This window comes from Galleria mellonella, unplaced genomic scaffold (genome assembly GCF_026898425.1).
Source record: "Galleria mellonella isolate WM207_F2 unplaced genomic scaffold, CSIRO_AGI_GalMel_v1 utg64, whole genome shotgun sequence".
Classification (NCBI taxonomy): domain Eukaryota; kingdom Metazoa; phylum Arthropoda; class Insecta; order Lepidoptera; family Pyralidae; genus Galleria; species Galleria mellonella.
In genome coordinates, this window is record NW_026442133.1 from 2,129,768 (window position 1) to 2,143,216 (window position 13,449).

Sequence of the window (13,449 nt, forward strand, 5' to 3'; positions counted from 1 at the left end):
AGCAATTGTGGTCGTCTACACGATCTCGATTGAGGAACTTGTCGCATTATTATTTAAATCGCATTGCGTTATTTTCGTTTTGCCATAAATTTATTTAAATGCATAAATTGCAACTTCGGAGTATGTAAAATATATTTTAGAATTGCTATAAAATAAGAATATATGATTTTTAAATGTTCCCATATCTCTTAAAACATCCACAGCGTTTATTAATGTTGATTAATTTTATTGGTTTATTTTTCTTTATTTGCAAATTCTCTTTCAGCCAGAATTGTTGCCTTGCTAATTCGTCAATTTCTTCTTTTAAACTTTTAATTACATTTTGCAGAGGAACCAATTGTAGTTCATATAATATTGCTAAAGTCTTTTGCAAGGATTCAATGTCTGCGAATAGAAACAGTTATGTTTTTAATCAATATAAGACATCATTAAAATTTAATAAGAGGATATTTTATTTGTATCCGTCGTTACGATGTTCATTCATGATAATCTTTGAAAGCTTAATGGGTTTTAATTAAATTTTGTAAATGTGTATTATTTACTCTAAGAGATAGGATAGTTTTTATATCGATAAAAATGGGCCCTTTATTCCGCCACTTAAAGCTTGAAATATAAAAACAATACCTTATTACGCGTTCTACACGTGTTTTTGTTACTACTTAAGTAAGTGTATTTATATGGTTGTATTACGGTGTAAGGGATGGGATATGGTAGTGTAATTACAGGGTAAGAAGACATAATAGCGATATCTCAGTCTATTCTGTGATATTCATTGTTTTGTTCAAGTATATATAAGTTACCGCTTTTCATCAATCCTTTTTTTTTTCATAAATTTCATGAAAAATTATGAAAATCACGAATCTTATGAAAAATATAAGATCGTTATGTTGTGCTGTTACTGGACATACATCAGATGGCCAGACGCTTGCTTGCCATTTAAAATTGCTTAAAAAAATTAATACGGGTAAAGTCACGAGTTGCTAGTAAATACTATATAAATTAAGAGGTGGATACTGAATTACATTTACGTAGAACCGGAGCTGCTATCATTAATTAACGTATATGTAATAGGTTGACACAAATTATTTGGAAATTACGTTTTTAATTGGTTTAATTTATTTTTAATTGTAATAAATACTTTCATCGGTGACTCGTGTTTATACTTAGCACTTCTATAAGAATAAAGTTGCATAAAAAAAAACAAAAAAAAAAACTTCTTAGTAAGCGTTCATTTAAATGTATAGTAATGTTTATAACATTTTTAACATACACGGTTTAAAGATAAAAAACCGGTCAAATATGAGTTGAATTCAATAATCGAGGGTTCCGTACATAAAATGTTTCTAAAAAGTTTGTAGTCTTTAGATAAAAAAATATTTGAATAAGTTGTACACTCCGAAAATACACCAAAATAACAAAAGAAATAAAACCACTTATTCACTAGAAGAAAAATGTGTTAAAAATTCGCAATTATTTAGACCAGACCAAAAAAGCTAACAAGATTTTTAAAGATATATTGTCAGGATATTTATATTTCTGATATAAAAACATATCGCAACGTACATTTTTAAAAACCTCATCTATTAACTAAATAAACACTAAAAAATTATGTATATATATATATATATATATATATATATATATATATATATGATATAAAATGACCTCCTTTTTTATTTTTATATGATTATATGAAATAGACATCTAATAATTATTATTATAGTTATTTCCATTAAAAATTGTGTATATAAGTTGTAACTACGGCTTGAAAACAAACCGCAAAGTTAAGTTTGATTTTGAGGTTCTTTATGTTTTTTTTTTTAAATTGTGATAATTAGAAGTATCATTTATTTTTCCTGTAATATCTACGTATATCATTATAAACTATAATTATTTTAGGTTTTTATCTGACAATTTTAGAAGGTAAAAGGGGGAGGGGGATTTTTTTTTCTTACATTTTAAATTATAACTAAAAAATTATACAGCATAAAAATAAATTAAAATCAGTTGTGAAATGTCCAAATGAAGCCCTTTTATATAATATTCCATTTAGACTAGTAAGCCAATATGAAATTTTGACTATCCCTTTTGGATCCCGTCGCAAAAAAAAAAAATTTTTTTTCAATTATTTCTATTGCAATATGTGCGAGCCAACAATATATAAAAGTATTCCAATTTGAAATCGATAGCATTAGTAGTTGTTTACAGCGCTGTGATACACGAACGGACAGACAAATCGCACCATAAGGGCTCCTTCGTACCTTTTTGGTATAGAACCCTGAAAAGGCAATATAAGTAAGTTAAGTAATCTAATCTAAGTAACAATAAAATAAAATAATATATCATCATAATAAATTATTAAACAGTTATTAAGGTTAAAATTATCTAGTATCTAGTAGGATTATAATGATTATTTTTGTATGACTTAACATCATGGGCGTATTTAAGGGCATCGATCCCCAGGATTCGATATAAACTTTATAAAGACGTGTCTGAGAGTACATATACGGCTATGTTAAGGAACCAGGCCTGTATGTATATATAATAAGTGGTAACCAATCACTAAAAAAATTGTAAACATCACAGAATTTATTGTAATATACTGGTCTAATTATGAATATATTAAAAGTCTGTTATCCAAAAAATAATATTGGATAACAGACTTTTAACATACCTATATGAAAATAGATATCCGACCGATATGGGCAATATCGAAATGGGTAATGACCTTTTTTCGTCATCGTCATGTCCAGAGGAATCCAATATATACTCGTAGACATCGGATTGGTATCTAGTATATAACCTAATATAATATACTAATTGTAAGGTTTATGCAGTGCCAGGGGTTGCTATTCCTAATGAGTAAGGTATTATGTTTCCGCGACCTGTAATTTTATTGTAGAAACCCTCCCATATAAAAATATCTGCGCAAACACATTGGGCTTGAAGTATTATTAGAGAGATGATATTATAAATGTTTAAATTAACAATACTGTAATGGTACTAAACTGTTAAGGAAAAATTAGGAAATATATCACTAAATTTAAAGAGTTGGGTTCTTTGTGACCTTGACGTGGTGTGGTCGTGTTTGCTCTCTGGGTTACTTAGTAGTTTTCTGGATTTGCTTTTAAATTAAAACAGTTCTATAGAATCTAATGGAATCCCAATAGGTTTTGATATGTTTTCGGTTTATTTATGAAAACTGTTATACTGTTGCTAACTTGTATCGTATTTATAGAACATCTTCATTATATTAGCCATTGTCTGTCCACTGTTGAACATAGGCCCTCCCCCTTGGAAGGGTTTTTCCAGTAGTTGACAGACGAGTTGGCAATCGCAGTTATGCTTTTCATGATGTTTTAAAAAGGATACTGCTGTCCATCCTTCAACCATCATATTTCGTTAGTTGCCTCTTATAATTCCCACGGGAAAGAAAGGGGTGGCCCATTCTATGTCTTTTTATACTATTTATAAAACACACATACACACAATATTATAATAGAATATCATAAAAAATTAGTTGTAGACTCTTACATTTTAACATGTATTTGTTTAATGCTATTACTTACTATTATTTAATTCCATAGCCGATACATCCTGTGTTTGTTTTGTAAACGTAGATTTATTTTTTTGTGTTAAATGTGGTTGATCTTTCCTTAATTGTATGAACATATAGTTTTCGGAATCTATTGGAATTTTTATTTCTTTGCTATCAGGTTTTATCTTAGATTTTATTATGGTAATACTATCATCAGATTTTCTTACTAGTGGTCTTGATGCATCTAAAGTTTTTATTGTTTTATTACCGTTTTTACCTGGATATGATTGAAAAGCAAGGTTAAGACAGATTCCAGGCGATTCGTTTTGTATTTCTTCCTTTATATGGGATGCCGACAAAGATGATATAAAACATTTATTTATGATATTTTCTGATTTTACATCATCTGCTATAAAAGATGTTTGTTCTTTTATTTGTGATTCTTTATAACTGTTAACTGTTACTATAGCTGTTGAAATTGTAGGATTAACACACTCTTGTTTAAAATCAGATAAAATAGATTTATCATCAATTTTTGGTTCTTCTGATATTTTTTTTGATGTTTCATATTTAATAATTTTACTGTCTTTGTTAGAGATTTCTACGTTACTTTTATCATTTTTCTGTGTGTTTATATCTCTTTTATATGTATTTATTGCAGAATTTGATTCTTCACAATTTTCTTTGTTATTAGTATCCAAAGTGTCAAGTAATTCATTTCTAATTGATTCATTAAAATTAGTAGTTATTTTATTAATATTATTTAAAGAGGTATTTTTAGTTTTTGCCAGTATATTATCATTTGTATCATTGTTTTTAACAATATATTTGTTATTGGTATCTACGACATGTTTCTTAAAATCGTAATTTAATGAATCTTTCGAAGGTAATTTTGAGATTCTTATTGCAGTGGTTTTTTCCGTTGTTATATTTTCGTTGGCTTCAGTTAGTCTTTTTCTTGCATTTTTTTGATCAGAATTTTTCACATTTGATAATGTATTACTTAGTATAGTATTTTCATTGATAGTAGTTGTATAATTAGTAGAGATTGATTGTGTGTTAGAAATTGCACCAACAGATATTTCTAATGTGATATTAGGTTCTGATTTGATATTACTTGTATATAAGGAAGTAATTTTATTTATATAATTTATTTCTTGACTATTATACTTAGTTACTATTGAATTTCGATGCACTATAATACTTTCTAATGATTTTGAACCCTTTAAAGGTAATTTGTCATTTGTTAACGTCTCATTGCTAATTTTATTATTTAGGTTTATTTTTTTGGACGCATCTATATTTATTATGTTTTTAATTTGTTTTTCTACCTCTTTATTATTTATTTGAATACTATAATTATCTCGTACTTGATCTGTAATATTAGATAAAATTTCTGGATTATCAATTTTTATATCCATAGAAATGTAGGAATTATTATTTTTATTTACAAACAAATTATTCCCAGTAATATCATAATTATCAGTTTGGTCATCTGTAGTAGTTTTACCGGATTTTAAAGGTGATATAATATTTTCAAATTGTTCCAGTGGTTTAGTAGTAGGAACTTCATATAAATGTTCTGTTTTTGTCTGATAAATATCACTTTGATTGACTTCATTAAGTACGGAAATAAAATGATTGGTATTCGATAATGTATTATCGGGTATAGTATTTTCATTGATAGTAGTTGTATGGTTAGTAGGAATTAAATTCGTACTATAAATTTCACTGAAAGATTTTTTTAACGTAATATCAGACTCCGCTTTGATATTATTTATATATAAAGAACTATTTTTATTTGTATCATCAATTTCTTGAACTTTACGTTTACTTATAGTTGTTTTCTGTTGTTTTGTAACAAATTCTGATGATTGTAAATCTTTTGAATGTGTTTTGTTGTTTATTAATGATTTTTTGATGTCATTATATTTTTTGTTTATTTCTTTGGCTATATCTGTATCAATAGGTTTGTTATAAATATTTTCAACTTTTTTACTATCTATTTGAATACTGTATTTATCTTGTATTTGGTCTGTAATTTTAGATGAAATCTTTTGACTCTCATCTGTAGAAACATAAGAATTATTATTATTTACAATGGATTTATTCTGAGTAATGTTATAATTATTGGTTTGGTCATTTGTAATAATTTTATCCGATTTTAAAAAAGATTTATTATTATCAAGTTCTGTTAGTAGTCCATATAAAGTTTTTGAAATAAATTTGGTTGTAGTATATTTATATAAATGTTCTGTTTTTATCTGATCAGTATCATGTTGATTGACTTCAATAATCGCAGACACGGAATAGTTTATATCTGATAATATATTTTCTAATATTGTATTGTTGTTGACTGTATAATCAGGAAGAATTGATTTCTTGCTAGAAGAATTTTTTAGCAAAATAACAGATTCCGATTTGATATTATTTGTATATAAAGAATTCATTTTATTTGTATTATCTATTTTTGAAATTTCACATTTACTTGCAGTTATATTTCTTTTTTCTGTAGCAATTTGTGATAATTTTGAATCTTTCAAATGTATTTTGTCATTTATGAACGCTTCATTGCTATTGTTATTATTGTTTATTTCTCTAGTAGAATTTGTGATATTCTCATAGACCTTATCTAAATCTTTACTATTTGTTTGAAAATTATAATTGTCTTGTACATTGTCTGTAAAATTAGATGAAATCATTTTACTTCCACTTTTTCTATTTATAGAAATATAGGAATTGTTATCATTTGCAATTACTTCATTCTGAGTAATTTTATTGTCAGTTTGATTATCTGTAATAATTTTATCGGATTTAAGATCTAAAGTCAGTAACATAATATTTTCAGGTTCTACTAATGGTTCATATAGAGTTTTGGAAATAAGTTCAGTAGTAGTATCTTCATATAAATGTTCTTTTTCTGGCTGATCGATGTAATTTTGATTAACTTTACTGACTGTGGAAATGACTATTTGTTGTGTTTTATTTTCATTTTGATAAGGTTTAATAAATTCAATTGAATTTCCCTCAATTTCTTTTTGTACTTTATTATTTAATGTCGTTGGGTCTTTGAATCGCTCGTTGGTGTGGCTTATTATTGATGCTTTCTTATTAATGTACTTTTTTGTTGTTTTCGATGGTATAAAATAGGTCTCATAAAATTCATTAAACGATTTTCTTGATTTATCTCCATTAATTCTATTCTTTTCATTAATGTATTTTTCGGTTAATATTTCACTTGAGGATAGGGTAGGTGGGTAAGTTATAATAGAATCGGAATATTTTGAATCTAAGGAATTATTCAAAAACTGTGCCTGATACAAACTTAAGATGCTCAAGACACTAGATTTATTTTGAACTCTGTCCGATGATTTTTCAATGGACAATCTATCAATAATTGAATTTTGTCCATCATTTTTCTTAATTTTGAGTATATTATAGTTCTTTGAATTATCAAATAATATTTGTTCTTTGTCAGGTTCATACGAATATTTATCTTCATCAAATGGGGGATCCAAACATCCTCCTTAAAAGGTTAAATTAATAAATAAATTTATTCAAATTGAAAGAAGATGTAAATAAATGTTGCAATCAAAATATTACATATATTTGTACCTGGTTTACATTTCCCAAAATAGTCGTGCTGTGTTTTCTTATTAGGCTGCTTGGGGTTACTATTTAACTGATCATTGTTTTTTGCTACGAGAATGCTATTGTTTATTACTCCAGCAGATCTACTTGTTATATCTTCGCCATAAAGCTTACTTTTGGATATTTTTTTTATATAAGGAGAGTCGTCTTGGTCGCACCCATTTTTAAAGCATCCTCCTACATGGGAAATAATAAACAAACATTCATTAGGTTACAAGAAATGTCAAATTTAAAATGTGAATTTTTACAATTATTATTAACTTACCAAAGAATCTTCGCGTTGCTTTTCTTGAATATTTCTTATTTATAACAGCTTCCATGAGCATATCAAAAGACATTATGGTCTGATCACTACTAATAAGGCGAATTCTTTCTGGAACATTTAATTTGGGCACTGACAGAATACCTTTTTGTACAGCAGCCTCATTTTTCTTTCGAATCCTAATTTTAAAATTTAGGGGAGTAATCTTAGATGTACTTGTTATTTCTAATCCATTATCTTGTGGAGTTGCTTCTACTTTAAATGCTAGGCTTTGGGCAATTTTATCAACTTCAGGTCTGTTGTCCATGGATACTATAATATTGTAAAACGCTTACTTTTAGTTTGTCCCATAATTATTCAATATAGATAAATAAATAAAAATACACACCTGCACAAAAAAATCAAATAAAATAGATTTAGAAGACTTTTTAATTTTTTTACTGAAACTGTACTATTGATTTCTTGATGTCATTATTACAAAACAATATGTAATCATTAAAATTAATAAAATCTTCATAATAATAAATCTTCATTCAGGATAAATTCCTAACTAGTTTTTTAAGAATAGTCACGGACTATTCTCCCCCCCCCCTTCTTATTATATATATGCCTATAGTAATAATGCTATGAACAAAAAGAGGACTTAACAGAATTCAACTAATCATATTATTAGGTTTCGAATTGCACCAATCGAATTATTCCGAAATAATCAAAATCGCTCCACGTACAGTTTCTTCTTTCAAGATCCTTTTAACATGGGCTCTGATATAGGTATGTTTCATTGTTCATTCACAAACATATATATATTTTATAAGTTCATAACTGTTATCACAGGTGGAGTAGTCGGAAGCATTTTATTAATCGCTGATAGGGAAGACGAAGAACTGTGACCGAATAGTTCAACTCTGCAATTTGGTCTTATTTTTTACCTAAGAATCTGTATTCGATTCAATATGGCAAGGGCAATTTTATTGTCGTATCTTAAACGTGAAGTTAGATGAATTCAATTGGCACACAAAATTTCATTAATATTTAATTTAAAATAAATAGAAATTACATAAACAATTGTTATTTATTAAAAACTATCGAATACACGACACGATTGGATTTTGTCTGTCTTCTCGGTAAATTACTTTTGACTATTTGATTATCATAAGTTGATATAGTTTTATAAATTAATGAATCCCTGTATTTTTTCTCTGTTTTAGTAAACCCTAATGATGAACATTTCTTTATCATATCATTGAGCATTATTTTTAAAGGCATAATTTCTTTTTCCATTATTTGTAGAAAATTAGCAATTCGAACTTCAGGTAAAATTCTTTTATTTTTAGTATATAATAACGTATTTTCAAACAGATTATTGCTGTTGATAAAACTATTTGAATATGTATTAGATACATTATACTCATTGCTGATTACTTCTGTGAAACCTTTGTTTGGTGATTCTTGTACACGAAAAATAATATAATTTGAAGTTCTACTTCTTACAGTGCATAATATGTTATCTTTTGTATTGATAGAATATATAGGGCTTAAACTAAGTTTAGCCTTAGACTCTTTACTTTTATTACTTTCTTCTGACGTCACATTATCTAGAGCATACGAACAAAAAGCCGTTTTGGTTCTTTTATTATGTATCAAATGAATTAAGTCTGTATTAGTGGTTTTATCAATTAATTCAACAGCAGTGCGGCAAAAATTATCAATAACAGTTACAGTTTGCGAACTTTCATCTTTCAATTCTAAAATAAAAAAAGTAAATAAATAGAAATAAAATTGTTTTTGACTAAATTAAAAGAGCTATAATTTATTCAATATATTAATTTAATGTTAGCTATAACCTTCTATTTTGTTCTGCTCCTTAGTAAAAATTTCTTGCTCATCAATGTCTGATGATTTCATCTCTAACGTTTGCAAATTATTTATTAATACTGTGTATTGTTCTAGGTTTAAAGAGTTATTTGATTTATTTGTTAGAACTACATCACATTTCTTTATGTTTGTTGATATTTTGTCCAATATGTTGGTATCACTTATTCTAGTAATATCTCCAGATCCTATTTCCATATTTGTTAATGACGATGGTAGTAATAAATCGACACAGGAGTGATAAGTTCGTTTCGAATCTTCTAATTTATTTATTAAGATTTGTTTATTTTTCAATATCACTTTGTAATTCATTGGTATTGTACACTCTATAGAGCTGCTACCATGTTTCCATTGTATTCTGTCCAAGTTTTGTATACATGATAGTTCTGGTACGATCTCTAAACAGCATTTGGAATCATTACTTTTACATAGATTTTTTAAAAGTGACGTAAATCGTACACGAAGGCATGCAGGTTCCATTATGTTATGTAATGTTGTTCCACTATGTTAACTAATTCGATTCTGAAAAAAAAAATAAAAAAAAAATATGTGGAGTCTGATTACATTATCGAATTTCCTTAAATCATAATTATGGTGTTTTATTTATTTTAAAGATTTTTATTCCGTATTATTGCATCCAGTTATTCAATTACACTATAAAGTTAGTACTCAGTAAAAAGTTGGTATTAGCTATACTTTTAGAATGCCAAACTACCAGCTAACTAGCTGTGATAATACAAAAACAGAATGTTTAAGTAAACACTACATTATATCACTTTGTATCAATTCAAGTACCTATTTATGTCACTTTTTGTGTGTGCACGTTACGCAAAACGTTTACTAAATTTTTATCAATTTTATTGATTTATATTTTAATCAAAAGGATTTGTAAGTACACTTACACCGGTCTTGTTATATTATTTTTTCTCTATAATGAAGTTTTTTCGTGTAAGAATTTAATTAACTGCAAGAGAAGCACTTTATCTGTATGGCTGTTGAGTTTAGTTTGTAATTAGGGTGTTAATCTATTTAATACAAACACCGACTGCAGGATTACTAATCATGTTACTACATATTACGTAACTTCATATAATACACATGTAGATATATATCTCAATGATAGGATCATTGAAATTTCTGAATTAAAGATTATTTTTAGACTTATGACATATTGAAATATGGATATGTACGTGATCTCTTTTATTAATTAAATCATGTTTAAGTAATATAAATATAATTACATATATATGAATTAAGAATATACAAAGAATAATTAACTTACCTTCTTATATTACATATAATTTGTTAATCAACACATAATTTAAATATAAAAAATAAAGACACTAAAATTTTGTATCAAGACCCGCCATTGCAATTGTTTTGACGCATCAAAATGGAAAAACTCGAGATCTTTCATAATTTTTTTTAATGATTTTCAACCAGTAACAATACATTACAATAAGTAAATATAATAGGAATGACCTTAGTAGTACTTATTGCTAAGGTTAGTCCTATTATATTTAAATGGTCTATGGTAAAAATTATTAGAACTTTACAAATACGTTATACTTAGTCTATGATTAGAACAAACTATATACAAATAAAGATTTTGACAAAGAACAATTATTAGAATGTACCTATACGTAAGGCGCTTAGTTTATTAAGTATAGAAAATATATATATATATATATATATAGTAGGTAACTACTATACTATCAGAAAGTCACAATGTGTAGATATCTTCTTTGTCACTACCTAGACATTTTATTTCAATATTTGGTTTCCCTTATTCCTTTCGAAAAATTCCTTCTAAGCCAAATAATAATACCTGATTTAATATGTTGACTATGCTACTCATTACATGGACTTTGACTGCCAAAATACCAATGTAATACAAACAGAAATGTGATTGATAAATGATGATCATGTAAGTTGATGGATGACTCTATTAGCATTGATGAAATAAACTATGATAATGAAGTCACCATAAAATATACGAGTACTTCTATGTTAAATTCACTTAAGAAATTAGTTTCATTCCTTATGTATGAAATCATAACTATTAAAAAACTATAGGGTTATCTTAAATTAGTCGTATATCAGTAGTCTTATTTAAAAATTGAAAGACGCAGAAATCTGTTTTGGTTTCATGAAACTTGTATATGCAATAAGAAATTAGAGGTTGCAAATTACTATGGAACTGTTGAAGAACTTAACAATAAGAAACTTGTTTCATGCCAGCAGTTTTGCGATATACCTATTTAAAGAAGTAAGACTTAGGTTTTATGATGAAAACACAAAATGGATTATTTGTTTTTATTCTCAAAACTCTTTCTACTTTACAATACTTACATCATGCACAAATTTTATATTTTTATACAAATTTTGTTTTAATAAAAGATATGCAAGAAAGTTATTGCTCCTAATATTATTGACTAGAACACTCGAAAATTATTTACAAATAACATTTTTGTAAGTCTTACAAAACGTCTTTTACAGAGGAAATTAATGCAATCACAGTTATGTCGTCGTTTAAAAATATCCAAATACTTTTTTGTATCTTCACTTATTACTATCTTTTAAACAAACCTATAGTAATTCCAGTATAATATTCATTATATACAATAATTCCTTCATCAATTGTGTGTTAATAAACTATAATTTTATCATTACATTATAATACCTACCTATATACTTAATTACTAACTATAGTTTTATAGATGATGTTTCTTTATCATCTGAATTAAGTATTTACAAACACATCTTAATAATGTTTTATTACAGTGGACATTATATACATTATGGACAAGTTGAGCGTATTGTCTTAATAACACGCTTGTTTGTCTATGACTAGAATCTGAGATCATTTTGAAAGCCAATTTTTTTTCTTTTATATTTATATTATAACACCAATAATTGTAATTCATTACATAATATACAGTACCTACCTACAGAAAGGTACTTACATTATTTTAATTATTAAAAAATACGACGAAAATACAATTAATGTTTTGTTTTACAAAGACTAACTTAATTTTTACAAAATTAGTACGGGGCCGACATGGAAATAAACACGATTACAAATAGATAGAAAATCATTTTAAAATTGGCAAATATAATAATAAAAACTACCATTTTAATTTGATAGGAAGTTGCAACGTTCAGATTCTTCAAGTTGTTACTACCTCTTAAGTATTCTAAGATTAAAACTAAAAGACGTTATATATTCAATACTGTATTGCATAAATGTCCCACCTATGTTGCGTGCGTGGCACTTACATTCCTAAACCTATCAATTTTGAACATTCCATCGTGCTCTGATTTGTTTCATCAACAAACATTCCACGTGCAATCCACATTAGTCCCGTTGCTCCAAACGCAATAATAATTTATACTAAGTAATGTCAACTTAGAAAAACACTGAGAACATTGGTAAGAAAGTGGTAAATGACCCTTATACTCGAATGGAATCATTGATGTTAAATTGTTTAATTGTACCCCTTATACGTCTGTTCCTATGCATGAGAGTGTTATGGACTTCATCCGTCAAAATAAAAATACAAATACAGCTACTTAATGGCCAAATACATATGAATGAGCGTAGACAATAGAATATGAGGCTTTTCAAAAACAAGCTTTAAAACATTTAAAAGGCCGACATCGCACAAGCAACTTCTTTCGTGTTGCAGGTGTCCATAGACAACAGAATCCGCTTTTCATTAGGTGGCCAGCCTTGCTTCCTTAACAATAAAAAAATGTAGAAAGAGATTAGGCAGACTAAGTATAGATCTAGTTTCAGCTTGATAGAAGTACTAAATTGAAAGTATACCAAATTATTATTTTTGTAATCCGACATATTAGTAAAATATATATAAATATATAACTTGAATACTTTTTTTCTATGTTTATGAATGGTGTGATTCCCTCAATTTTCAGTTTTTCGAGTATATATTTAATAATACTACAAAAAACCACAAAAAAACCGTGTTGCTGTGAATATTGTTCAGTCTTACGAATGTTGTAGTTAAGTTTATGGTAATAAAGCCTATTCCAATATGTTTGTGTTTGAACTTAAATGACTAAATGTGGATTACACAGTGGACCATCTTATAACCTACACACAAAC

At 27.1% G+C, this 13,449-nt stretch overlaps 1 protein-coding gene across 1 annotated transcript; it reads right to left on the reverse strand.

The window, feature by feature from the left end:
* Positions 1-30: 30 nt before the first annotated feature.
* Positions 31-10,780, reverse strand: LOC116412649 (MATH and LRR domain-containing protein PFE0570w-like). The gene is made up of 7 exons (XM_052900224.1): positions 10,606-10,780; positions 7,455-7,763; positions 7,154-7,366; positions 6,031-7,064; positions 4,909-4,913; positions 3,570-4,258; positions 31-384 (listed from the first exon to the last, which is right to left on the reverse strand). Exons 2-7 carry the CDS (start codon positions 7,756-7,758, stop codon positions 170-172), a joined length of 2,460 nt encoding a protein of 819 aa, XP_052756184.1. The 5' UTR covers positions 7,759-7,763; positions 10,606-10,780; the 3' UTR covers positions 31-169.
* Between the last annotated feature and the right edge of the window lie 2,669 nt (positions 10,781-13,449).

What these genes read in the sequence shown, in the direction of transcription:
- LOC116412649 (XM_052900224.1), bottom strand. Translation starts at nt 7,758, where the DNA reads ATGGACAACAGACCTGAAGTTGATAAAATTGCCCAAAGCCTAGCATTT. An exon ending in AGCAACGCGAAGATTCTTTG is followed by an intron (nt 7,367 to 7,454) that starts GTAAGTTAATAA and finishes TTTCCCATGTAG; the next exon opens with GAGGATGCTTTAAAAATGGG. An exon ending in TTTTGGGAAATGTAAACCAG is followed by an intron (nt 7,065 to 7,153) that starts GTACAAATATAT and finishes TAACCTTTTAAG; the next exon opens with GAGGATGTTTGGATCCCCCA.